The sequence below is a fragment of the Drosophila sechellia genome, chromosome 2L (genome assembly GCF_004382195.2).
Source record: "Drosophila sechellia strain sech25 chromosome 2L, ASM438219v1, whole genome shotgun sequence".
Taxonomy (NCBI): Eukaryota; Metazoa; Arthropoda; class Insecta; order Diptera; family Drosophilidae; genus Drosophila; species Drosophila sechellia.
Window position 1 is genome coordinate 2790191 of NC_045949.1, and position 25921 is coordinate 2816111.

The 25921-nt window shown below is 42.8% G+C and overlaps 7 protein-coding genes across 12 annotated transcripts in view; 3 read left to right on the forward strand and 4 right to left on the reverse strand.

Annotated features, from left to right (window-relative positions):
• The window catches only part of LOC6613161, a 1958-nt gene extending 212 nt beyond the window's left edge, over positions 1–1746 (reverse strand). The window contains exons 1-2 of the mRNA XM_002037606.2: positions 949–1746; positions 62–898 (exon numbers count right to left, since the gene is read on the reverse strand). Of these exons, the coding sequence (XP_002037642.1) occupies positions 62–898; positions 949–1704 (1593 nt within the window). The 5' untranslated portion in view covers positions 1705–1746. The remainder of the gene's footprint in view (positions 1–61; positions 899–948) is intronic.
• Positions 1747–1768: 22 nt separating this feature from the next.
• LOC6613162 (phenoloxidase-activating factor 2) lies at positions 1769–2907 on the reverse strand. The gene is made up of 2 exons (XM_002037607.2): positions 2713–2907; positions 1769–2651 (listed from the first exon to the last, which is right to left on the reverse strand). The coding sequence occupies exons 1-2, from the start codon at positions 2890–2892 to the stop codon at positions 1809–1811; spliced, it is 1023 nt and encodes a 340-aa protein (XP_002037643.1). The 5' UTR covers positions 2893–2907; the 3' UTR covers positions 1769–1808.
• A 193-nt stretch (positions 2908–3100) lies between these two features.
• Positions 3101–4467, reverse strand: LOC6613163 (phenoloxidase-activating factor 2). Its single transcript, XM_002037608.2, has 2 exons — positions 4269–4467; positions 3101–4202 (listed from the first exon to the last, which is right to left on the reverse strand). Exons 1-2 carry the CDS (start codon positions 4455–4457, stop codon positions 3351–3353), a joined length of 1041 nt encoding a protein of 346 aa, XP_002037644.1. The 5' UTR covers positions 4458–4467; the 3' UTR covers positions 3101–3350.
• Positions 4467–6209, forward strand: LOC6613164 (glycoprotein-N-acetylgalactosamine 3-beta-galactosyltransferase 1). The gene is made up of 2 exons (XM_002037609.2): positions 4467–5673; positions 5732–6209. The coding sequence occupies exons 1-2, from the start codon at positions 4846–4848 to the stop codon at positions 5945–5947; spliced, it is 1044 nt and encodes a 347-aa protein (XP_002037645.2). The 5' UTR covers positions 4467–4845; the 3' UTR covers positions 5948–6209.
• Positions 6210–6216: 7 nt separating this feature from the next.
• LOC6613165 (ankyrin repeat domain-containing protein 29) lies at positions 6217–13010 on the reverse strand. Of its 4 annotated transcripts, none has more exons than XM_032727441.1 (5): positions 11971–12550; positions 10476–10827; positions 9355–9465; positions 7544–7840; positions 6217–7486 (listed from the first exon to the last, which is right to left on the reverse strand). In XM_032727441.1, the coding sequence occupies exons 2-5, from the start codon at positions 10485–10487 to the stop codon at positions 6941–6943; spliced, it is 966 nt and encodes a 321-aa protein (XP_032583332.1). In that variant the 5' UTR covers positions 10488–10827; positions 11971–12550; the 3' UTR covers positions 6217–6940. The 4 variants fall into 4 exon arrangements, with proteins under 4 accessions (XP_032583332.1, XP_032583333.1, XP_032583331.1 ...); XM_032727440.1 differs by lacking the exon at positions 11971–12550 and adding an exon at positions 12865–13010 and having other exon boundaries at positions 6941–7486; XM_002037610.2 differs by having other exon boundaries at positions 6941–7486; positions 12429–12550.
• A 313-nt stretch (positions 13011–13323) lies between these two features.
• LOC6613166 (40S ribosomal protein S21) lies at positions 13324–13964 on the forward strand. Its single transcript, XM_002037611.2, has 4 exons — positions 13324–13431; positions 13503–13561; positions 13633–13824; positions 13889–13964. The coding sequence occupies exons 2-4, from the start codon at positions 13512–13514 to the stop codon at positions 13896–13898; spliced, it is 252 nt and encodes an 83-aa protein (XP_002037647.1). The 5' UTR covers positions 13324–13431; positions 13503–13511; the 3' UTR covers positions 13899–13964.
• Positions 13965–14616: 652 nt separating this feature from the next.
• Positions 14617–25912, forward strand: LOC6613167. Of its 3 annotated transcripts, XM_032713894.1 has the most exons (7): positions 14617–15022; positions 17088–17177; positions 22326–22775; positions 22839–22934; positions 23685–24094; positions 24167–24583; positions 24698–25912. In XM_032713894.1, exons 3-7 carry the CDS (start codon positions 22341–22343, stop codon positions 25026–25028), a joined length of 1689 nt encoding a protein of 562 aa, XP_032569785.1. In that variant the 5' UTR covers positions 14617–15022; positions 17088–17177; positions 22326–22340; the 3' UTR covers positions 25029–25912. The 3 variants fall into 3 exon arrangements, with proteins under 3 accessions (XP_032569785.1, XP_002037648.2, XP_032569784.1); XM_002037612.2 differs by lacking the exon at positions 17088–17177 and having other exon boundaries at positions 14618–15022; XM_032713893.1 differs by lacking the exons at positions 14617–15022; positions 17088–17177 and adding an exon at positions 19970–20242.
• Positions 25913–25921: the final 9 nt, after the last annotated feature.

A 25921-nucleotide genomic window follows, 5' to 3' on the forward strand; every position in this document is an offset into this window, starting at 1 on the left:
CTGAAAGTAAAGAACGGGTGCATAATCTTCTATGATTACTAAGAAACCGCTTTATACTCACCGTTCCAGTAGTTTGGTATAGATACTCCTGCAGCCAGAAGCCCTCATCATCGCGATTCGGAATGAGGAAGTGTTCCAGCGACAGTGAGAAGAACCGCTGTCGTCCGAGCAGATCTCTGGAGTCTCCCGCCTGGACTTCCAATAGACTGAGGCACTTGCCCATCACATAGTCCTCAGTGCCCTGATCTCCAGGCTGGCAATTCTCGGCGGCGCCAAGATTCAATAGCTCCACGGCACTTTTGCTAAGGACATAGCCGGCTCCTCCGGACATGTAGAGGGTGGAGCCCAGCTTGAATGGGGAGCCGAAGTAAATCGGATTTCTGGGTGAGTAGGGTTTCAGCAGTTTGCGCATATTCTCCATTACGGCGTAGGTATCGTCATCCGCCTTATAGAACCAATCCGCCTCGTGGCCATAATTCCGGTAAGCATGACGAAACGCCGCCTTTGTTTTGCCCCACAACTTACTGCGGGTATCACTGGCATTCAGACCCACAATTTCCAAGCCAGAAATAGTAGTTCCGGGGGAGCTGCCATAGTAAATCACTCGGTTGCAGTGACGACCCCAAGTTTCACTTATAGCCCTAGCGCCACTCATATACTTCTTGGGCCAGGTCAAGACCAAGCAGATAATCCTAACCGATCTATACATCAACTTGGCCAGCTGATCGTTCAGCGGCCTGGATGCTATGTTCGTTAGAGGATTAGGAGACCTTAGTTCCGGCAGGGGAGTCAGGTGGCCATAAGGACGCAGGTGGTAGAGCAAGAACTCCAGGACATACATTTGCATGGCGCGGGCATATGGATAGAGCACTGCTCCTCCAAAACAGCTCTCCCAGCTCTAGAAATGGCGATATAATATGAAATGAAATTATATAGATAACCACTCACCTGATTATGGTAAACAACGCGAAAGGAGCAGGGCCAATGCCAGAAGTTATTCCGCAGGCTGTACGGGATCAGCGCATCCGGAACATCAAATGGCAGGAGCCACTCGCTGGGACCCGTCCGCATCCGCGTCAAGCACTCCCTGAGAAAGATCTCATTCTGCAGGCAGCTCCTCGTGGCCAGCTGCTCCAGCGCCTCGCTACTGAAGATGTAGTCCGTGGTGGAGACCTGACCCACATGGGCGTACACATGGACGGCATGTTCCGCACTAAAGTAGATCTCCTCGGATGGCGAATACTGCGCCAGCAGGTAGCGCAGATTCTCCATGATGACATACGAGTCCAAGTAGACCACCAGCAGCCAGTCGAGCTCATTGTGGAATTCCTCGTAAATCTGGCGACATGCATGCAGCAGAGGGATATCCCTTTGATCGATTATGGTCAGCCGATTGCAGCGACGACCCCAACTTTTTTCGATATGCTTAGCCTTCTGAGCACCGTACTTGTAGTCAGATCGGTCCATATAAACGAGGCAGTGAACACGGACATTCTCCTGAAGAATTCGCGCAATCCGAACATCGTCCCAGTGCTCACTTCGCAGACCAACGTCATAGGAGGTGATCGTCTCCTTGTACGGCGTTTGAACCAACTCGATTAGATCGGTGAAGGTAGTGCTATTAAAGAATATGATTGCTTCCAGGACGAGGAGCCAAAAAAGCATTGACAGTATCAGTAGCCGGAACCAATCCCTTAGCTTCATTTTTTATCAGTTGATAATAGTTACATTATTGTGAACAGCTCCTCAGATCAAGTGGAAAGTAGGATTGAAATCCAATTAGGAAGATATGAAAGTGGTCTTTTATTTCAGTCAAAGGATATATCATATATGGGAAATGTCTTGTACGGCTTATTGAGTTCGTCATTGAGTTGTTTCTCAATCCAAGGCCTCATGTGCGAGATGTTCGTGTAAAAGGCAGGCACATTAGGCAGTCCGCAGGACAAGCCGCTGTTCACAATGCCGACGAACTCGTAGAGCGCCGGGTGGCCGGGAATGGGACACATTAGCGGGGATCCACCGTCGCCAATGCAGGCATCTCGACCCAACTCGCCGCCAGCACACAGTATCGAGGGATCCAGCTGGAAGCTCCGGACCACCGTCCTCCGCAATAGGGCTTCGCAATGGGACCTGCTCACGATGGGCAGATCGATTTTCTTCTGCTTGTGGGAATAGTTATTGGTCCGGGAATTCGGCTTGCCCCAGCCGGGCACCAAGCAGCGTTCCCGATCGAAGGACACTCCGAAAGTGGGCCAGCAGATAGGTCCAATGGACGGCTTCATCTCGAACGAAACAGCCAGTACGATCAGGGCTATGTTGTTGGCCCCGGTCACGTTGCTGAAGCCCGGATGTGATACAATCCTGGCCGCAGTTCGCAACTGAATCGTTTTACCAGACAGCTGGTTCAAGTTCCATGCACCGCCGATGATCCCGAAGTCATTGATGGTCTTATCTTGAATCAGGTGCGCAGCGGTTATCACAATGTTTTCGGTGACCAGAGTTCCCGAGCCAAAGAAGTAGATCATGTCTTGCATCAGAGCCACAGTCCAAGGGAACTCATTGGGTTTCGCCTGATCGACGATCGCTTCTACTGTGTCGCCCAGGCCATTGGGATTACTCTTGCCACAGTTTAGCGGAGCACCGATCACTAGCTGCAATTTATATATTACGAGTATATATCTGGCAATCCAACTTGGTTCACTTCATACTTACCATTTGAGAACTGTGACAGCATCGTTCCGATCTCTGGCATGGGCTTGGCGAAGCATTCTGATCCCAGGCTCTCGTTTTACAAAGTCCCTGGGGCACGCACTCCATCTGGAGGCCACATGGTGCTCCGGCCTCAGTCAGCGTCCAGAAACAGCAGCTGATTAATATGACTCGTCGCCACATTGCTAGCTTAACGACTGATTCAACACTGATTCAAAATATTCCTGAGAGGTCTTTCCGTCGAACTCGTGTTCTGGGAAGAAGAAATCACCCTCTTCGTTATCAGAGAACAATAATGCAAAAAAAACGGTTCGATTCAATAAAGTGATAGCTTTAAAAAATATTTACTTGAAAAATATATTAACATGTATTTAAATAAATATACCATATATAAAGGTAATACTACAAATGTGAACATTGATGTGATCTGTATTTCGTGCACATACTAAAATCTTTTGGGATAAACCATAGTATATATAGTATAGTATGTATAGCGTATGTATAGTTTTCTTGCTTATAGATAACGCGCAGCAAAACTTGGTTTTTTACACATCAATGATGAATTTTCTTTAACTGGAAATCTGTCTATGAAAGTGAACACGACTAACATTTTAATACAGGAGAACATTAGTTCCAGGATATTATGACATGGCAGGAAGCGTATTTCCTGGCACGCTAAGCACTTGCTTCAAGTGCGGATTGATCCACTCCCTGAACTTGGACACATGGGTGAAGGTGGTCGGAACGTTTGGCTGGCCGCATCCAACGCCGAAGCTTACGATGCCCGCCTGCTCGTAGCGATTGGGATCACCGTCCAGGGAGCACAAGAGGGCGGATCCTCCGAATAGAAAGCAGACATCCCGTCCCTCCTCTCCGCCCGCACACATTAAACTGGCGGGCAGCTGGTAGTTCGAGCCCAATCTAGTTAGTCTGAGCTGTCTCTGGCATTTGGGACTTTCGACAACGGGCAAGTCGACCTTCTGCTGGATGGGCTGAACATCAACATCGGCCGACGATCTCATTCCCCAACCGGCGACCGTGCAGACCCTTTGATCGAACGTCTTGTCAGGAATGGGTAAGCGAATGGTCTGGATATTGGCCCCCAACTCGAAAGGCGAATCCAAGAAGAGAAGCGCCAGGTTGTTGGCTGCGCTGCTGTAGTTAAATGCCTCATGGTTCAGGATCTTGATCACTTGACGTTCCATCGTTGGACTTAGTTTCTCACTGGATGACAGATCCCATTCGCCAGCTCTAACCATGATGTCATTGGGTGATAATTCCACCAGGATGTGGGCAGCAGTTAGCACAAGTCCTGGGGTAATCAGAGATCCTCCTCCCAGATAAGAGTCCTTCACGAACAATGCCATGACCCAGGGAAATTGATTCGGCTTGGATTGGTCATCATGGACCTGTGTGCTTCCAGCCAGGTCATTTGGATTACTCGTGCCAAGGAGTCTGTCCAGTGGCTGTTGTGGAGGGCTGTTCATGCCGATCTTTGAAACATAATAAAGCGCGTGAATACGGTTGATAGAAATATTTATGTAAATATATAAACCTACCACATTTGACTTTTCACAGCACACTTCTGCGTCGGAGCACTCAATGGTGGACCCGAAAGCGAAGAAAGCCTCCTCTTCACGACAATTTTCCCTGGGAACACACAGATTGGAACTCAGGCACATGTGAGTGGCACCGCTCGAGAGGATGAGACCCAGAAATATAACCAAAGGAGCGAAGAACCGCGACATCTTCTCCCAACCGAACAGATTCCTAGACTACCCATTCTGTTACTTGGCATCTGCGCGTTTCATAGCGATAAGCTGAAGCAATTATACACAAAAGACTAATAAAATAAAATATTTAAAGTATATACTGATTATTGAGCTGGGAATTTTTTTTTTTTTTTTTAGAAATTATTAACATATATAACTTCCTATCGATGAATTCTCTAAACCTCTACTCAGTCACGTTTCCATTTCAAAGATGACAAGAAAACATATAATTTGTTTTAAATTTAATCACAAGTTATAGTAAGAGAGATGACTTAGTGAGCATTTTTAATATGTGGGCGTGACGAAAAGGTGTGACGATAAAAAATACATATATAATATTTGGACTCAGAAGCCGAGAGCAGTAATGGCGAAAATGGAAGGGAAGCAGTGTGTTTTTCTGGATAGGAGCAATCATTCCCAGCCGAATACAACGTCGCCATCATCCACTCGCCCAGTGCTCTTCCTGCTCCTGGGCATTGGAATTGGCTATCTGATCACCCAGGTTCTTGTGTGGCCAATAATGGATCTCAAATCGCACACGAATCGCACGGGTGCATCGACTCCACTGGACATCGATATGACCGAGGAGGTGCGAGTCCTGTGCTATGTGTACACCAAGCCCACTAATCACAAGACTCAGGCCCAAGCCGTCCTGGAAACTTGGGGCAGGCGGTGCAACAAGCTGATCTTCTTTAGCAGCCGCACTGATGTCAATCTAACTGGATCTGTGGAACTGCCCGTAAGTCCCTACTTCCGGGAGTCGTGGCTAAAAACGAAAATGGCCTTAAAATACCTTCATGATCATCACCTCAACGATGCCGATTGGTTCCTGGAGGCAGACGACGAGACCTACGTGGTGATGGAGAACCTGCGGTACATGGTCTATCCCTACAGCCCAGAGCTAGCCATCTATTTCGGCTCACCCGGCACCGTGATGAGTCGTGCTGCACTGCGTCGCTTGGTTGAGCTATCCCTGCCCAATCCCTCCAAGTGTGAGCAAAAGGATGCGGGTCCCACCGCAGAAAAGCTGAGGGAGTGCCTCGAAAATGTGAATGTGCTGGCTGGCAACATCTACGATTCCGAGGGACGCAGGCGCATGTATCTCATCGAACCGCAGGCCAGATCCAATCTGTTTCTGCACTATGATTCCAAAAACTGGTTTTGGAAGTTCCTCGCCTACAGAACGCAAGATGTGTGTATTCTTAAGATATTATATATTATAATTCCTATAAAATTTACTTTCATCACAGGGAATTTTCGCTTGGTCCAACTATGCGGTTTCGTTTCACTACGTTCAACATCGCTATATCCACTGTTTCGAGTATATGATCAATAGATTAAGGACATTTGGACGAAAACAGATTGTAGAATCACTTCCACCTAAGTATAATCCCGCCGCCGAAAAGGATCAAGGAGCGCAATCTATTGATGCTGAGCAAGAAATACAAGCTGACTACGCGTATTAGAAAATAAATCTACATTCTAAGCTTCTTTTTTAACTGTTTATTAAAACGATATTCAAGTTGTAAATTGGAAATTTCAATTTCAATAGTATTTTTATCATCGAAAAAAGCTGCGTCAGCATTGAAAGCTCTATAGCCAAGTTTTAAACAATCAAGTGACTAGTGACTAACACTTGTCAACAAAAAGCGGTTTACGCTTCAGCACCGAAGTTAAAAGATAATCCCTCTATCTTAAAATTGATACCACCGAATAATTGTTGAAAATAAAACTCTTTTGTAATCGTGTGTCAATTTATTAAACTTGCAAAATTGTGGACTATACTTAAGTGTTAGTAAAGTAAGAAATTAATTAATTCTCGTACCTACTTTACAAAGAAACAAGCGGAAAACCATCGGTGTTAACTAATTGCTAATTTAAGGACAAAAAGGCGTTTAAACTTAAAGCACTCGTCAACAATTGCTTAGGGTAGAGTAGGTCTATAAGTAGCATTAGGTTTTTTTAAATATAAGTATATATGTATATATATATATATATGGTTATGTACAGGGGACAGTGTAACGTTCTCTTTCCGGGTCCATGTTAACATTTTTATAGTAATTGTTATCTTTAACGTTAGTGTTATTGTTATGGTTAGTGTTAAATTCAAAATACAAGCTCCGAGTGGTTTTAATATGAATGATACGGCTTATCTAATAAATAGTTCGGTTTCCTTGGGGGAGGCCATTAAGTTGATTTTGGACGTGTTCTTACTAGTGGTTTTTCCATCTTTTGGTTAATTTTTGTGCGGAAGTGAGTGTCTCACTGAGCAATTCAAGTCGGGGTACTTCGAATATAGCCAAACCCGCATTCACCTGGCTTCCAATTCGACTCCAAATAATCTTAGTCCCCATTCTTTTGCCAAAAACTCGCGTCTCCATCCTCTTGCCTTTTTGGAACATTAGGGTATTGTGCATAAAGGTACTTTGGAGTCGTCGTCTCCCAACTGCGATATCCCCTTACGCCGACATAGTTTTGACTGTGGTCGACACTCCGGACGTGGCCATTGCCTTGGCGCTGCGCGCCACCATCGTCCGGATGCGTTCCTGGAGATAATCACAGATGGAGGTGTACTTCTGCTGGTGCGCCAGCTGCAGGGCCGTCAGACCATCGTGGTTTTTGAGCAGGACATCGCTGCCGGCGGCCACCAGCTGCTTACAGACGGTCATGTGGCCAAACATGGCGGCGGCATGCAGTGCGGACTCTCCGTTGGGCAGCTGGCCGAGATTGGGGCGGTATTTGAGCAGCACAGTGATTACGGCGGCATGGCCCTTGTGGGCCGCCTTGAAAAGGGGAGTGGCGCCGTCGCAACGCACGGTGTCCACATTGGCGCCGTTCTGGAGCAGCACCTTGCAGATGTGATCCTGTCCCATCTGGGCGGCTATCCACAGGGGCGTGGCGCCGTCTATCCGCTTGATATCGATCTCGGCACCAGCCTGAATCAGCAGCGATAGAACCGTGCGATGGCCATTTTGGGCGGAGATAAAAACCGGCGTTGCCCGATCCTGCAGAGAAATAGATCACTGTTAGATTATGTCTCATCAAGATCTCGGATCACCCACCTTCATGTGCGCATTGACATTCGCTCCGCAATCCAAGAGCTCGCGAACGATCTTCACGTGACCTCCCTGGCAGGCCACAAAAAGGGGCGTGCCGCCATCCGCGGAGGGCGTGTCCACACTGGCGCCAGCCTTTATCAGTATCTTCACCACGTCCAGGTGTCCGCCTTGGGCGGCAAAGAAAAGGGGCGTGGTGCCAGTGAGGCGACGCGAGTTCGGATCGGCTCCCTGATCGAGCAGCTCCATCACGCAGTAGGTGTGACCTCCGGCAGCAGCCAAAATCAGTGGGGTGGTTCCATCCTACAAATAATTTGATCAATTAAAAAGATATCTATAGAAATAATAATAACTAATAGTATATAGATATATATAATTATGTCTTGGACATATATACAATAATATAATGAGTACATTAATTTCAGGCAAAGTTATGGTTCATACTACTTTTTTTCTTCATGGCAATCAAAATATTTCTCAAAATATGGAATGTCATACCTCGTTGTAATCGTTTTAAAATTCTCTTTCGAATGGCATTCACAGTTGTAAATGTCAAATTTTTGCCATTTTTCGCAAAAAATCATGATGTAACCCCTTACAAAAAATGAAAAAAATGGCCAAAAATTGATTTTCAAAAATCAGCAAAAACGTGATAGGGATAGTTAGTTTGGATCATTAGCTTTAAAAATCATTTATTATTTCATCTCTGTGACTCTTTTAGGCCATCTTATGACCAAAAAACCGTGTAAAATGTCATAATTGGCTAAAGTTTGTACCAATAATACCAATATAATGAATTGCACATTCAAAACCATAAAATCTTTAATTATACGATGAAACAAAGTTCCAATCGTCTGACATCACAAATTGACAGCTTACGTTTGTTTTTTCAACTTCAAAGCGATAAATTGTTTAATTGTCTAATTGGCCATCAAGTGATTTGAATAGCAATTTGCGATTAGTTTCACCAAGTCAACGCTTAATCGCATCGTGCGGATTTGCATGCAGGTCGGACTCGTCAAAAACCAAACAGAGAAAAACAACTGGGGAAATTGAGGCATGTCCCAGCGGGAAAATCGCGCCACAACTTGCAAATCGCTCTCGATGCACTCGGTGGTCTGCATCCAAATGGGGGAGTCACGTAGTGGCCACCCTATCCGCGGACTCTTGCAGACCAACTGGCACAATAATATACTAATATATATATAAAGAAATGTATACACATACACATAGAAACACAATGGCACACTGCCCCCGCAGCCCACTTTCCTTTCAGTTGGACTTGAGTCCATGCTCCACTGAGTGGGCAGCGAAATTTAATTTCAATTTTTATACACTAACAGAAAGTACTATAACTGAGATATTCAGGTGGAAATATCACATGCTAATAGTTAGGCTCACAAAAAAATAGTTATGATATAATACTAAGGTATTTTAAATTATTATCTCAACATTTAAATACTCTTTTCATCTTTGATTGCTAGAGTATTCAAAAGCCTTCTGTTTACTTTAGAAATTTCAAAGATTATGGCTTTTGTTTCCCTTGCATGCAAGTTTGCTGCATTTTTCGTTTTCTTTGCTAATTGGTGCGTACTTAATTTAGCAACGACGTGTTAACTGATGTTTGCCTCGTAGAGGCTTTAAAAAATACTTTGTTTTTGGCTACGATTTCGTAATACTTCACTGACAGCACTTTGAAGTCGCATGTGTCATGCATTACCGATTGCATGTACAAAACTAAAGTGCATTTAACCGACTTTATATAACTGGAAGTCGTGTAATTGCATAAACTGATTTAAATGCTTTTTATAACTTACCTCGTCCTTGCAGTCGACGTGCACTTTGCCGCTGTCCAGAACGCGAAGAAGAGCCACCTCATCTCCCCTCATCGCTGCCATGTGCAGTTGCACATCCGAGGGCGTCTCCTTCTGCAGCCGCCAAATCGAAATCGAAAAACGAAATCAAATCAATTATCAACTTGCCCTGCAGCAGCTGTCCAAATAGAGAGATATTCGGGGAAGTGATACCCGTGCCCCGGGCTTCCTGGCCAAAGTTACCACTTCATAGCCCCCCATTCCGCAATTGGGCGCCACGTGGGAATATTACTCTTCCTGTTTGCAGTAATTAGGGTCAGAGCAGTGACTAAAAAAAAAGTTATTTCGCAGCGGATGCCCGTGCCACATTGAATGCATTTTTTTAAAATGAAACCCAACCCTCAGATGGACAGGGTTGAACAGTGAAATGAAATGCAGAGGGCGGCTTACGGGTGGTATGAGTAATATGTGTCCAAGTCTAAAATGCATTTGTTTTTTCTGAGGGTTAACTGGCATGCCAATTTCCCAAGTTGCGCCCATGACCATTTCAGCTGAAGGAGGAAATGCAATAAATATTTTTTCCAGCTAAATGTGTTTGAAATGTCAACATTGCGTTAATGAAGCGAATTAAGTGGCCCAGATGTGTGCCTGTGTATGTGTTTGCTTTTTAGCCAGGTTTCTGCCATTGATGAAGTGGTCTGAAGCACCTGTTGAAAGGCAAAGGCAAGTGAAAACCCTCGCATGAAAATGACGTGACTCAAGTTGCGAGGGGAACAACAATGCAAATGCTGCTGCACTTTGAAGTGACATAATGACAATGAAGACGGTGATGCCATCGTGATAATCACGTTCCTGATGACGACGACCAAGATATATGTTTGTGAGTAGCAGCAGGTGAGAAACACTTTTAAAGCTTCAAACATAATCTGGGCATCAAGATCTGATTTCAATGCATTGAACTCTTTCAATTTTCTCAATTTGAAATTCATGACAGTGCTATTAAATCATAGTTCACAGTTGCCAGTTGCTATTTATTTGAGTTTTTCCCATTAAAAGAGCCATCAAACGCGATCCGGTTGAGTCAATTAAGTGCTATATGGGTCAATACCTGTGCATTTACTCACCTTAAGCGACATGCCTGCGCCTCCAAGCTCTCCTGGCCTCTGGATCCCCGGCTGTTTGGTCTATTCCGTGGCTCTCGCAGCGATTGCACCTGCTTACAAGCCCGTTTCCATTGACCGATTTTCCGAACTGTAACGCTGCCCCTCCGACAGCAGCTGCCGCAGCAACAACGACTTCTTCTGGCCAACTATATAGCTATATAGCAACGAGATCGCCTGGCAAGTGGCACCAAATCAAATCAGATGGGAACCAGCAGCCGCACCAGCAACAGCGGACGACTTTAGATGCGGCATCATTGTCCAAGTGCGATTCCAAGATTAATTCCAAGCGACCAGTTCCCGAAACTCAAGAGCACTGCAATTTGTAAAGGGGAAAAGGAGCACAGCCAAAAGGCACGGGCCACATTAGAATTAAGTTGCTGCGGAAATAACAGGTTTTCGTTAGCCGTAGCTTAGAATTATAGTGCCAAAATGGTAGGAGAGTGAAAAGTTGTAATCTCATCGGGTGGAGTTGCTCGCAGAAGGCTGCCAAATCTAAGTTCTGGTGAAAGGTTTAAATTTTAGTCGAGTTATCTTATTTTCTGTCAGTTTAGACAACCACATAAACATTTAGCTAAGCGCTGCAAGACCAATTTAATAATTCATAGAGGGGCAAATTGAATTTCCTCCAATCGATAAGGCTCACTTAAAGCCAAATGCCTTTTAAAGGGCCATAAAAATCACCACTGTTTGAAGAGGTTCTCTATATTGCACATGAATGCCATTAATTTGATAAGGTCTGCAACTTTGCTGCCCTCCAAATGAATTCACTTTTCTTGAAAGTAAAGGCTTTGTCTACATTTTTGCAACTCATGCGATTTCCCCTGTTGCAAGAACACAACAATTACTAACTTTTTTGCATGCTGTAATTTCTCCGTTGTTAATAGGAACTCCCCCTGGAAATTGACAGGCGGCATCTCAGATCGCAGCTGACTTGGCTCAATCAACACGCAACAAGCCGGTCACAAAGTGAGGCATTTTCATTTTCTTTTTCATTTACTGGTCTCTTACTTTGTGGGTACACTGCTTTATTAATTGCATTTTATGCAGCCGCACTTTTTTCTCTGATTTTCTTCTTCGCTTCTTGCCTTTTTTTATGGGCATCATCATGGTGATGTTTCCCTTGTGCCTTTCAACTTTTGACCTAGAAAGTGTTTTAGTTTTTCGGACTTTCCTCATGCGGCTTTTCATCATCATCGTCTTTCTGGCCAGGCACGCAATGTGTGCTGCTGCTGACATCATGAGTTCAAAGTTTTCTTAGCCTGAGTAAGACTTTTAATTGCCCTATTCACATAATTACAGAAGGGGCTTTCATTGGGAATATATCTAAAATATACGGCCGAAACGGAAATTCGGCTTAGCTGAATAAAAGGTATAGTTCCGAAACATTTTAGCACCATTTGAGCCCTAAGGTGTTTTTAAAGTCATTAATGTGTAATGTATGTAGTAATTTTCTTACCAACTTCGTACACTAAGTTACAGATAAGCCAGCAAACTGATAAAATATCCGTAATATGCGATACCTCTTATGGTACACGGTTATATCTACTGATTAGATTGTTTTGGCAGCCACTTGTTATTTTGCTTGAGTTTAGTGATCAATAGCTTTTTTACAGACTGGTCACAATGGGTGGACTTTAACATAATTTATCTAATGTATTTTGTAAGCACCATGATTGGTTTCACTTTCATTTCGTTTCATTTACTATTTTGCCACTTTATTATGGGTCTCGGGATTTTTGCTTTTTTGTTTAGGTGCTTATAAATAGCATCTCACGTTATCATGATCTCATTTTATTTCATTTTATCTTTTTGCTCTCGGCTGAACTGGGCTGGTCGCAAACATATTATGCAAAAATATCATAATTTGCACACACAAAAGGTCAACGAGCAGCATAACCACTTGTGAAATCTCACCTCAAGAAGTTTCAGACGAAAAAACACAACTAACAACAATAAGGCAAAAGTCACGCCGTTTGGGATTTTTGAAATCAAGCGACGCGAAGCGAACCGATTGCTTCAAAAGTTGGCGAGCAACTGAGAAAGCCAAGTCCGAAATCACAATGAAATGCGATCAGAGAGTTCATTCAGTGAGCGACGCCTATAAATAGGCAACGTGGACTGCGAATTCCGCGACATGGCGCGCGATGAAAACAATGCCGCCCACTTGGGGCGCCCCAACAGCCGCACAAGCACACGCGAAGTGGCACTAAAAAGTGGAGGTCCGCATCCATTGACGAAAATCGCTGCTGACATCGAGCGAGGTCAAAGGGCAGTCGCTCTAAACGCCCACCCAGCGAAAACAAAATCACTGACTGACGACTGAATGGCTGTTTGCAAAATCAATACTCACATGCTGAATAAGTAAGTCCGTGCAGTTGGGAGCTTGCGAATAATATATTGGGCCACTCTAATGGGAGCCATTTACTTGATGCGCCCTAAAATATGTAATAGAATTTTCCCGACGCGAAATCTGCAGCCTTCGCTTAGGCCTTCGAAAGTGTGACCAGTCGCTGCTGGATGGAATATGTATCTAATAAGTAATTCATTAGATTTTGGTATTTCCTACTAATGCGGGAAAATAGATATACAAATTTATTGATATTTATTGATATTGACATACAAAAACAATGGAAATAGTTCTTTATTACCATATTATTTTTAAATACATTTTGGTGCAAAGCAAATATTAAAACTTGCCTGCTCATTAAAGGGGAATAGATATATTTAACTAAAATGCATAATTAAATAAATACCAAAACCTTTGTTAGCTGGTCACCCCAAAGCGAAGTACGCAAAACTTCCGGCAGGGGGCGCCACGCGCAGCGCAACCAACTTCACGTCCAGCTGTCATTTCTTTCTCTTTTTCGCCTCCACCGACGAGTTGCGGTCGCTAGATTTGTAAATTTCTACAAAAAAAGTGAGTAAATCAACAGTGGCCGCCACTAAAACTGGTTAAAAAGCAAGCTAATTGTGTCCCTTACCTTTCAGACCATTAAAATGGAGAACGACGCCGGTGAGAATGTTGATCTGTACGTGCCCCGCAAATGGTAAGTGAAACACGTGTTCCCCCCGCAATTTGCCGTACGGATTACTGACCAGCCGATACCCTTCCCTGCAGCTCGGCGTCCAACAGGATCATCCATGCCAAGGATCACGCCTCCGTGCAGCTGTCCATCGTGGATGTGGACCCCGAGACCGGTCGCCAGACCGACGGTTCCAAGACCTACGCCATCTGCGGCGAGATCCGTCGCATGGGCGAGTCCGACGACTGCATCGTGCGTCTGGCCAAGAAGGACGGCATCATTACCAAGTGAGTTTGTGATAGAATCCTCTGGATGAACATCCACTAATCGCCCCCCTTTTTCGCCCTGCAGGAACTTCTAAGCGTGGCGTACCCATAGCTAGATTTTGATTTGGTAATAAAGCGATTTCCCTTTGTAATTTAACGTATAACGTTCGCAATTGTGTTATTTACTTCTGGCATAAACAATGGAATCATTCAAACAGTTCAGTTCGGTGGCAGTTCAAACCAGGATTAGCTCAAAGCAAATCATAATTAAGAAATACTTGGTGTGTGCAGCAGTTATTCTGTTTTCCAATCGAAATTTTTAGCAACTTTTTAAGAATTTACGGGTGCTTTTAAGAAGCAATTCATTTGCATAAGTGGAATCCATGAAATACATGGAAATACTAGTGTTCTATATTCAAAACAGCATATGCTTTCTACAACTATTATAAAGGAACAGCAAACCTTAGGCAAAACACCAAATTATTGCGCCTGAGCCAAAAAAACGAAGGCATATTTAATAAAGGCCAATGAAATACAGTTCATTTTAAATCAAATCTTATTGGTGGAAATGGAATATATAACAACCAGCTGCAAAAGATGTTATATGTTCTAAATAATAATCCAATCCTGTATAAACAGAATATATAACTTCGTCCGCAAAATTTAGTAACAAAATTTATAAACAAAATTTAAATTTTTATTGCCCAGTATGACCATTAGTCAAAACAGATAGTTCCTGCTTTGTGTTTGCGAATTTTCGAGATATCGATGTAATCGATAGTGCAATCGATGCTTGGCCATCTCTAGTTCGGCAAACGCGGTCACACTGCAAGTTCGGAGCTCGAGTGATTTTCATCGCGTCGAGAAACGAAAAAGTTATATATATATATTAAATTTGCGAGGCATAACAACCATTTACCCATTCCTGGGGGCCAAAAGTGACGGTGCTGTTGTAGTTGTAGTAGTTTAGGGCACAAGCAGTTGGTTGTTACAACAACAACAAAACGAAAACGGAATCCAATTGGAAACGGGAACTGCGCGTCCTTTAAAATATGTGACAAAGAACAACAAAGAGGCAACTAATTGTTAAGCAACTTGCTCAGTTACAAGAATATATAAATGTGATGCAATAGCATAGCCATTTCCACACAGAAGCCACAGCAACTTGGACAGTATTAGGCAGACTTCGTAACTAGCATATTTCCGCAAACAGTACATGGTGAGTAGTTCTTCACCCTATAGAGCATTACGTATCTACTAATGTACATGTGCATGTATGTATGTATGTACATTCATGTGCACCCCAAACAAAAGCATAATAATCCCCTTACTTTTCGCCGAGTTTTCCATATCGCGTTGTCGCGTGCTGAATTCCTGACTCACTAAAACTCACTAAACGCCATCACATAATGGCGAAAAAACCCATTTCTAATTACATTAGCTGAAGAATACTTCGGTCTTAGAAGTTATTTACGCAATTGGCATTGATTACTTTTGAATTGTTTTTGCTGTATCTGAAAATTAGCCGAGCCTCAAAATATTCAATAATATATTACATTCTATATCGTTGCCAAAAATCAAACCTATAACCGCCAATAACAATATAAATAAATAGGGGCGGGCAATTGCTTACATAAAACCTTGACATTTAAAGGTGTGCTGCTTTTGCCCCACTGTGCGCCGCCCACTTTCCGCACGGTGCACTTGCACCCAAATTGCACTCAATTTGCACCGGGCGCCTTTCTCTCTCCTCCGCTCTCCTCGCCCCATGCTCTCTGCCGCGTCATTCGCCATTAGTAACGGCTTTCAAACATTCAAACACAATGACATGTCGCACACACACACCCAACAAATACACACACACAGATACAAAAGCCCACCACCAGTCAGCCAAATTTGTTTTTGTTTTTGCCTCGGCGCTCTCTTTGTTGTTATTGCTCTCCCATATGATTTTTATCATACTTAGACAAAAAAAAGAAGCAACTGAACTGAACTTATCTACGTGTCCGCAAATAAATATCTTCTGTCTGTTGACTTGCACTCAAAAGTTGATTGGCGAGTACAGGGAACCCTTGCTTTCAATGACAAACGGTCATCAAGAGACTGGTTCTTTATGACTAAGAATTAAGGCACCGAATTCGCGAAATAAAACTCTCTGATAAATTCGCTGTGATATCAAAAGTACATTAAATCAAAAGAACGATAGGCAAGACGAGATTTAGGTTTTAACTTTTAATAAAGTATTTTCTTATTTGAAATCAAAATGTAAGCTGTCAAGAATTCGCTGCGATATTTGCACCCGAAATAGAAAAAAAGAGATAAGTTATTTTTAAATTTTGGAATAATATATGGTTCAGTTTAACTCAACATAACATAACATATTTATTTATTTAGGAACATTATATTCCATTAATTCCATTTCACTGTGTTTTCCTTTGAGATCTCCGTGTCTTTTCACTTCTTCAATCGACACACGCAACGCCGAAGCATTTCATTTAAAAGTGATTCAATCAGTTTAATTGATCGCACTCGTGTGTGCACTTTTAGGCACCCCAAGTACGTGAATAAGTAAAATATGTCAATCTTTTTGTTTACACTCATGATTTGTCTGCAACGCTCGCAATTTTCCCAGGTCAGTGCAAACGGTCAATTTCCGCGCACTTCTTTGTCAATATATGTACGTATGTACATTAAATCGCTTACATTGATTACACGATTTGCTTTTCCAAGTTGCGATGACACGCGCTCAAAGGCAAACTTTTGAGGCAAGGCATCTGCCCAGGTAATCTAGGCAAATATCGAATGCAAATCTATTCAGGTATTTTCGTATTCCGCATAAACGGAAGCGTCGCCTTTTGGGGGAAAAAGCCGAGGAGACGCAGTAGAAGGAATTCGGTTTGTTTGTAGGTTAAATTCTGAGCTAAATTCATTAACCTTTTTCAAGGACTTTGGCGGCTCAAACGCCTTAACAACAACGTCTTGGGATTTTCAAATGCTAGATGCTATATTGAAATCAACTCTAAGGCTCTCAAAGGAATGCAATAAACCAAGTATAATTTTCATGGGGATATCAATGGATTCTAAACGTCCTTTCAGTATCACGAATGACCACGTTTAAAGCCATAAATAGTATATTCATTGAATACGGTTGTTCAGCTTTCTTTTCCCGTCGAGAGGATTTCCTACTCTAGTTTTATTTTCTCTAGACTTTGGGGCTTGAATATTCATTTGTGACACACATTTGGCAATCGAGTTTATGGCTAACATCAGCGCTTCTCTTTCAGCTTACGCTTAGCACAACTTAGTGGGCCACAGTTTGCACTCATATTCCCCCAATAGGGCTCCAAAAAACGTAGCGCTCAAATGGATACTTTGTAAGTACGTAGAAACAGGTGTTTGTTTCTTGCCCCAAAAACCATTAAAAACGCATGACTTGTTTATTTAGTACGTAATCTGCATGGGAATGTTGTTTTATAGTAGTTTCCAGTTTTGCTCGCTGATTTATTACAGTTGTGGATAAACAATTATCTAATTGCAAAATCGATTGAGCTGATGAAATATTTATCTTCCCTGATTTCCCTCATTTAATGGCTACGTCAATCCTTGGATTTGCGTAACATCCGAAATAACTATGCAATTACGCCAAATGTGCAAGCATTAAAAAATCGTTGGTCATTATGGCGTTTTAGTTGTCTCATTAGCTGTATTTTTAAATTATGCCATTATTTCGTCACAATGCGCCAAATTTTGAATCAAATTTGCAGATAAAGGTCAGCAGCACTTACTTTTCATTTAATCATTGTGTTATATCTGTAATTACTTTGAAAACAACAATAGTGATGATAGGAAACCCAAGTTCTGTGACATCATCATTAACTACTATTCATGTCTTCAGGGGTGATAAGAAATTTGAGGGCGTCGTTCTGGTCAATTATCAAACTTAACAGTTATCTTTGGGTAAATCGTGTTAAAACGTATCATTTTGTTCTTGCGAAACTCAATTGCTTACTTGCAATTGATTGCAATAGGCTATTTGCTCTGCACATGAATCACCCTGCAATTGAATCCAACTTTAGTGTTATTTACAAGTGAGTCTCGCCCATCATAGCTCAAAAGATAGTAGTGAGTCAGGCTAATTAAGGTGGTAAAAATATGATTGCCATGGGAAAATAATTAGGGAAAATGGCTTTCATATGTATACTATAATATCAGAATCTCAACCGCATATAAGCTGACAATATTGGTTATAGTCTACGTTTAACTGCCTTCAAACCGGTTGATTACCGGCTACTTTTATATAAACTAGAAGATACATATGTGTACATATATGAAATTGCTTGTTTGTTTTGAGGATTTAATTTGTCGTGGCTTCCAAAAAATTGTTTGCAGAATATTCATTCACTCCATTATAGACTCGATTAGCAGCTCGAAAGTTGCACGTTTCATGGGATCGAATAATGCCAGTGAGATTATTTCGTTTTCCCTTTAATGAACGCTAATGACGTCTAAATGGAAATTAATTGAGTTATGTGCGCCGAACTAGTGTGGCAAACTTTTTGGCTGAGGCGACCGCTTTCCAGTTAATTTGAAGGTCGTGAGCTGGCATTTCGAGTATTCCTCGGTCATTTGATCAATTTATTATCAATCAATTCAACGAGACGCCTCACGTAGGCCGAAAAGAGCATTTAAAATTCAAATATTCTTTGGCTCGTGTCGCAGTTGTGCAATCTTCAGTACGCCTAACCTTTGAATACAAGTAGGTATTTGCTATCTCAAGGAATTAACCGCTCCTTCCTTCCTTGCGGCCAAATTACAGACCCAAAACTTTCCTCTCAGCCCAATGGGTATCATTATTCGTTCAGCGCTTGTCAAGCACTTACTATAATTTTGTTTATGGGCGTAACGGACACGCCACTTCCATATACAATTCGTACTTTATACTTTATACTTAATACTTCATACTCGTGGACTCGTGGAAGTCGCAGCAATTAGCTGTTTAAAAAAATATTCTATCACTTATATGTACGAGCGCCTTAGAAGCGTAATCAAATTAAAATTACCATGTATTATTTGAGGCACAATTATGGGCACGGGCGAGCCAAATGGCGTGCACTCCAAACCAACGTACTCTAAAAGGGGCTAGACTAGTCACGGAAAAAAAAACAAAAACATGGGGAGTACCTGCTTATAAAGACTGTCGTCGTGACGTGATCAACATTATGTGTTTGCACTCTCGGTACGTGTAAATAAAACACGGCAAGCCCACAACTTCTGCCCAGCGTTCGTTCAACCAAGGGCCCCGAGCTCTTGGGATCTATAGTTATATATCTATATCTATATCTATATATATTTCTATTCGAGTCTCTCCGGAGAGCTGCACAGATTCGAAAACCTGTTGAAAAGCACTCAGCTGCGGACGTAGGAAAACTAGTTTCGCCCATTGAGCGCTTTTTGCCTTTCTTTTTGTGGATTAAAAGTTGTTTAGGTGCTTAGGTGCAGGGGAGTCACACTTTTGATTGGACTGCATGGGTGGGTTGAAGATTTTCTCTAAGGCATCTACTAACAGGAAATATTTCTATTCTTATAACCATAAGCATAATATATATTTAACATTTAATTGTTGACTAACAACTATAACTTCTAGCACGCGCAACTAAGTGTTTTGCACTTGAAGTTAATAGCTAATAACCCAGCGACTTGTTTGCTTAATTACACTTCCATTTCTGCTGCAATCCCTATTTTTAAAAATAATTAATGCCTTCCTGCATCCGAGCTTACTTGGCCACTGATAAGCCATTATGCAATTCAAATATTCGAATATTCAAAGATATAGGCTGCTAGTCCATGCGAATTGAATTTATTTCCATTTCAAAAAAAACTGGCATGGATATAAAAAACGGCGAGAAGTTCGCCTGTTTGTTTATGGATACATTTATTAAGCCAAAGCGGACGGGCCGACGCCGACTCGTGATGGATATTAATTGCCGACTTGCTGGTGGGTTAATAAAGAAAAAGAATTCGAGTACGCGCAGCACTCGAAGAAGCCACTCAAAAGCGCGAGTGGAAGAGAACCGGAGAGCCGGAGACCCACATTGAGTGGCATATGGACTCACGAGCAGGCGAGGATCGCCCGTAGATGTACTCACTTCAGTCTGAATACTTTGCGAGTCGGGCGCTGATCGTTCGGATCGTATCTGCTAACTAATCGCATATGTGCACTGGCTGGCACTCATAAATATATCGCGTATTCTGTTTACTTTCTGGTGCTATTTTCGTTACAATAAAACAGAAGATAGTGCTGCCCCCAAAAAAACAAAAGATATAAACGCAAAACTATTGGATATGTCCGCTGCGCGCCTGCATTTTCCGGTTTCCCATGATCGTCTGTGCCTCAAATGAAACCGAAAGCGAAGCGCAGAAAATTGAATTTATTACAATGGTGGGTGACTCTAATCGGACCAACTGGGCATTGGAATTACGTGTATTTCAATATTTCAGCTCTAATAAACTTTCGCTGGCAACGCACTATGACCAAATAAAACCAAATTCAGGCTATGCAGGCATGATACTTTCTTAGATCTTAGAAATATTCTAATTTAATTTCAGCAACGCAGTTGCTATGACTTGTAATATAAATTATAGCATCTAGTCAGTTTGTTACCTGCAAATAACCAAAGTAATCATGATATACTTCTTGAACTATAGAAGTATCTTATCAACAAACTCAACGAATACAGTGTGTTTATATAGTCAATTAATCATTATCAAATTAAGACAAATTATTCAAACTTCTAGGAGCATGAATCATACGATTTGTATTCCCTATAAACTACAATTCCTTTACCACTTTCTCGATAAACTTCTCTTCCTGTGCAAAAGCTCGTTCCGTTTGAAATTTGAAAAAAGTCTCGCTCAGTTGGCTTTGTCTTTGACTTTTGACTGGCTTTATCTTATCGCCAGTTTGTCGCCGTCAGCAAAAAGCTAAACTAATACCCTCTACTAAAATGGGAAAAAAACATCCAAATGGGTGTGCAAATGCATAACCTTAACACCTTATTTATGGTTTGTTAGCCGGCTCATTTTATTATTTGTTTTCGGCCTTAAATGGATTTTCCAATATGGCAACACATGATTTATGAAGATATTTCTGTCTACAAATTTCTGGTTTCCGCTTTCGTTTGGTTTTAACTAAATGGAAAATCCACAATTTTTGGAACGAAAGTAACCCTTTTGGTTTGCTTTCTGCGCTTTGAGCAACATCTCCAAAAATAAATTTATTATAGAGCACAGATAAACATTTTAAAATCTGTTGTTTATGTATTTGGCATTTGCTCTTCCCAATTACCTATAAACACTTTTTCCGCCGAACTAGGAGCACTTAATAGAGAGAGGAGCTTTTCTAAGAAAAAGTTCTTATCAATGATAAAAAACACACTTGCGCTCAGTTGAAACGAGCAAATATATTGGCTGTGACGGACACAACGACCTCATAAACATTAAAAACAAATTTAGCAATTAGCGGAAAAAAGGCTATTAAGCATCGCAGTGTAATTAATATGCCAGTTAATAGGTAATAATTGTCGGTACGCCCTTCCTTTGCTACCCCTTCCCCTCCATCAATTTGCGGCCATTCATCAATGGGTTTTGACCACAGCAAGAAGAGCATGTCAATTGGCTAATATAGAACGACAGCTCGATGGAATTGCAGCTTGTGGCCTGTCCCGATGTCGGATCGGTTTTATTTTCGTACTTCATTGTGTTATATCGTGGGTGTCAAGTTGCTGGCAGGCATTATTATCGATGCCCCAGTCTCTCGCCATTTCAGATGTCCCTGTGTGCTGTTTGATTGATGGACGCACGGCTGGGCTGTGCCGGCTTAGAATCGTTGCTGGCATAATAATGCCAAGTGCCAGCGGGCCCAGTTAGCCCCTTGAATCCTCCTCCGTGTGCCATCAGCACCCTGGGTGGCTGTCAGTTGTCTGTTTGTGGTTGGAAGGGGTTCAACCATATTCCATTAACGTATTTGTTCTAAGTATAGTGTATAGCTAAGATCGAAGATAGTATATGGGCCAGATATTATTTAATTAAATGAATAGTAGGTAGTTGAAACAAGCATTTGACATTCATATCGCCTAAAGAATTCGCTTATACTTTGTTATTAAATGTAGATCTTTATTCCTATTGCAAGCTAGTTGTTCATCAATTTTGTTGTTCGATTTATATTTCATTTGTGCATGCTTTGTGGGCCACAGAAAGTGAACCACTCGAGGTGTAGAGAGAGTACCCCTAATGCCACCATTGCCCTGCGTCGGCTGTGCAAACATTTGCATTTGCTTTTAGAGTCAGTGAGCAGCCGTCCAGACACCAGAATTCAATGTTTATTTAAATGACACCCTTTGGCCCCACGTTTGGCGGGTATCTTGCTGTTAGATGTTTGTTGGTTTGCCCAGCTTGCCCAGCCGAGCTATCGATTTGCGCTGCCCTGATGTATTAATTAAGATGTCTGTTCGCTCTATTTGCAGTTGATTTAGCATAGGATGCTGCCCAGCCTGGATACCTTAATGCGTTGCTCGAAGCGAGTTCTGCAATCGCCGCTGGAGGCGGCTGCTAGCCAGATGCGGAATGGGCACAGCAAGTCGGCCGCCGGGGGCATCTACGGCCCCTTCACGCCGGACAACGATCTCAGCTGCTCCGGACGGGGCGATTGCGTCAACAACACCTGCGTCTGCGACATTCGGTACGCGGGCAACGAGTGTGACATCTTCAATCTGCCCTACTACGCCGGAATCTCCACCGTCTTCTACGTGGTGGCCCTCGTCTCGGTCATCCAGCTGCTCATCTGCATCGTGGCCGAGTATCAGCGGCTGAAGCAGCCCTCCGTTCTTCGCGCCTGTCGCATCACCACCCAGAAACTGCTCTACTTCATGGTCTTTGTGGCGGCCTCGTTGCGAGGTGCCTACTTCACCACACCCGTGAGTAATCCCAATCCCGCTTCGATCGGATCGTTTGATTTCATGAATCTCCTTGCATTTCAGCTGGATCTGCAGCCACAATGGGCCGTCACCCTGATGTCCGCCTACTATCCATTGCTCATGACCTGCGCCTCGCTGATTGTGTGCATGTGGGCCGAGGTGAGTCCACGATTAGCTAGATATTTAAAGAGGGATTTCGGTTAGTTGTGTACTTTTGAAAATTAAATCTTAATGGTATGAATTACGAGTATGTCAATCGTAGGCCAAAGATAAGATTGTAAACTAGTAAACGTTATTATCTGCAAATATTACATAATAGTACCTCTTCAATTGCATCCAATATCTGTTGACCAGTAATACTATACGAAAGCAGCACTGCACTATTTCATTTTATTCTCATCCCTAAGCGCCTTTTAAACTTTAGATACAGATAACGTATCTGCGGGGCTACAAACTCTTATAAACTTCGGTGATAAGTTAGAGCTTATAGGCAGTATTTCAAGTCTCGAGTCCACCACTAACTTAAATAGTAATCAGCTCCAAAATGGCGATTGAACGGCCGCCTGACGTAGTCGTATTGGATCGCACCCGAACCCTGAGAACTTACAGTACTGGGATGTGAATTCCATTATCAAGTATCAAAGTGCGTCCAAGTGAACTTGCCATATTTCGTATCTAACGAATGCGCGATAACGAGTCGAGTGCAATTGTACCGCAACTCGAGCCAATTTTATTGTGTTTCGCAGAACGTATCTTATGGCCTCCCGATAGGCTGGCACAATTAATTAAGCTGGGTACATACGTATATTAGCACTTGATCTGGAATATAAATAGTAACTGTGGGTGACTTTTATGGGTAACCAAATCGGTGTGGGTACTCATTCACATTTGCTACGTTCGCCATTGCAGATCTTTCACCTGCGCGACATCCGCTGGGAGAAGTCGCAGTTCCTGTCGAAGAGCTTCCTTGGCTTCGTGGCCTTCAACTTCTTTCTGTACAGCCTGTTTGGCATCGAGGTCTTTAACTCGCTGATCAACGCGGAGCGTCGCGACTACGCCCACATCTTTAACGGATGCTATGCAGTATTACTCCTGATCGTGGTGGTCTTCTTCCTCATCTACGGCGTGGAGGTGTTCTTCAAGCTGCGCGGCGGCTTCGTCTACGACCAGACGGGCAAGATTCTCGGTCCCAGCGAGGCGATTGTGAATGCCTCGCAGTTGCATCAGTCGCGATTCGGACTGCTGTTTCAGGCCGTGATGCTAATCGTGATTGTGGGCTTTCTGACTTCCGAAACATTGGGTGACTTCTGGAAGACCAAGTGAGTAGAGGCTTTTAATTAGTTTTGCAGCTGCCAATTTTACTAAAAGCTTTTCATTTCGCCACTCGAAAGGGTTCCAGTTAACTCGCGCAACTGGCATGACATCATTTTTCGCATCGCCGAGATCGGTGTGGCTCTCTGGTTTCCCTGCTGCCTTTGGAACTCGATGGCTCCTGAACAGCTCTGGATTCTGAATCCTCGCAAGCTTCTATCCCGCCAAATCGATCCGTCGATACCCACTCTCAATGCGGAGACCAACAAGCTGTCGCCCGAGGAGGGCCAATCGTTTTTAACCAAGAAGGATTGCTGGATCTGCTATGACAGCGATAAGCCAGAGCCCCTCATCCAGCCCTGCCGCTGCACTGGCGACGTTAGCTCGGTGCACCACGAGTGTCTCAAGCGCTGGCTGGTGGAGAGCTGCAGCAATTCGGAGGCCCAGTTGTCGTGCAAGGTCTGCGGACATCCCTACGAGATCGAGAAGTCCAAAAAGTAAGTGCTATTTGCAAATGGGTCACCGCGACATAGCTATCAGCTAGACCATTTTAATGATAAGAACTGCTATAACTGATGGTAAATAACTGATAACACCACACTCTATTACAGACTCGAATGGGACAAGGGCTTCACCCTTCAGCATTGGTCCAAGACGGTTATATTGATCACCTTGATGTGCGTAACCGGGGCCACCGCCTGGGTGGTGATCCAAATGTACGTCGATCCGCTGGTGCGCGTGATGACAGTGGGCATCGCCGTGCTCATTGGCTACGTGTGCGTCAAGTGTCTGGGCGAGAACACCGTGGTGGCCTATCAGCGGGCCAAAGTCAGCTCGATCAACATCGTGACCAGCTCGGAGATGGAGAAGCTACACACCATTTGCGAGGAGGTCAGCGCCAGCACCTCCGCAGAGGCGGTGCGCGCGGGAGCTGCGTCCTAAGAGGCTACCACACACATCAGTTGAACCTACAGACATTACATTACTTACTTACTTACCTAGTTTAGTATGCGTTTTGCACAGGTTTTGCTCAATGCTCAATTATTAGTTTACACATCACACGTGAGGTGGGTCCTAGCACTCGCCTCCCTATCCTCAACCGTGTACATAGGTTTAAATCTCTAGCTAGTAGGCAGAAGAGTAGCGAAAAGCGTTTCGATTAACGAGTCAATTTCGTCTCTCAAATTATCATGCAGATTTCCAGAAGCAAAGTGTATTACAAGAAGCCAAATATTACGTAGAATAAGTGTATGTCAGTATCAATTGCGAAAGCGAAAACGAAACGGAAACAGAAACAGAAACGAGAACATCCTGAGATTATGATTATAAACGCGTTGCCAAGTAGCCTACAGAGCGAAGAAGATAGTGCTTCAATGCGCCAGTGAGTCAGTCCCCCATGAGCTGCTCTATAGTTTATAGTTTTCTTTTATTTACAACTAATTTATGAAAGCATTTCGATTTCCTCCATTTCATTATCGGTTTCATCCATGGATGCAAACAAGAAGCAAGCAAAACACGAGTACTTGGCGAATATTAAATTAAGCAAAGATGTTTTTTATTTGATTGAAATACGTTTCTTATTACCCTTTAAGTTTACTCCTTAAGAAACTGATTTGTATAAGCTGCGCCCATATATACATACACACGAACATATATAATATATATATATATATATATACATTTTATTGTAGTTACTACAAAAAATTTGTCAAAGGAAAGAAAAACAAAACAAAATCCACAAAAGGAAAGAATCCAACATATAATTTAAGTTACCATACAATTTTTGTGATAAAACTAACAAATAAAATACAATTTATAAAACTCAAGCTACCAAG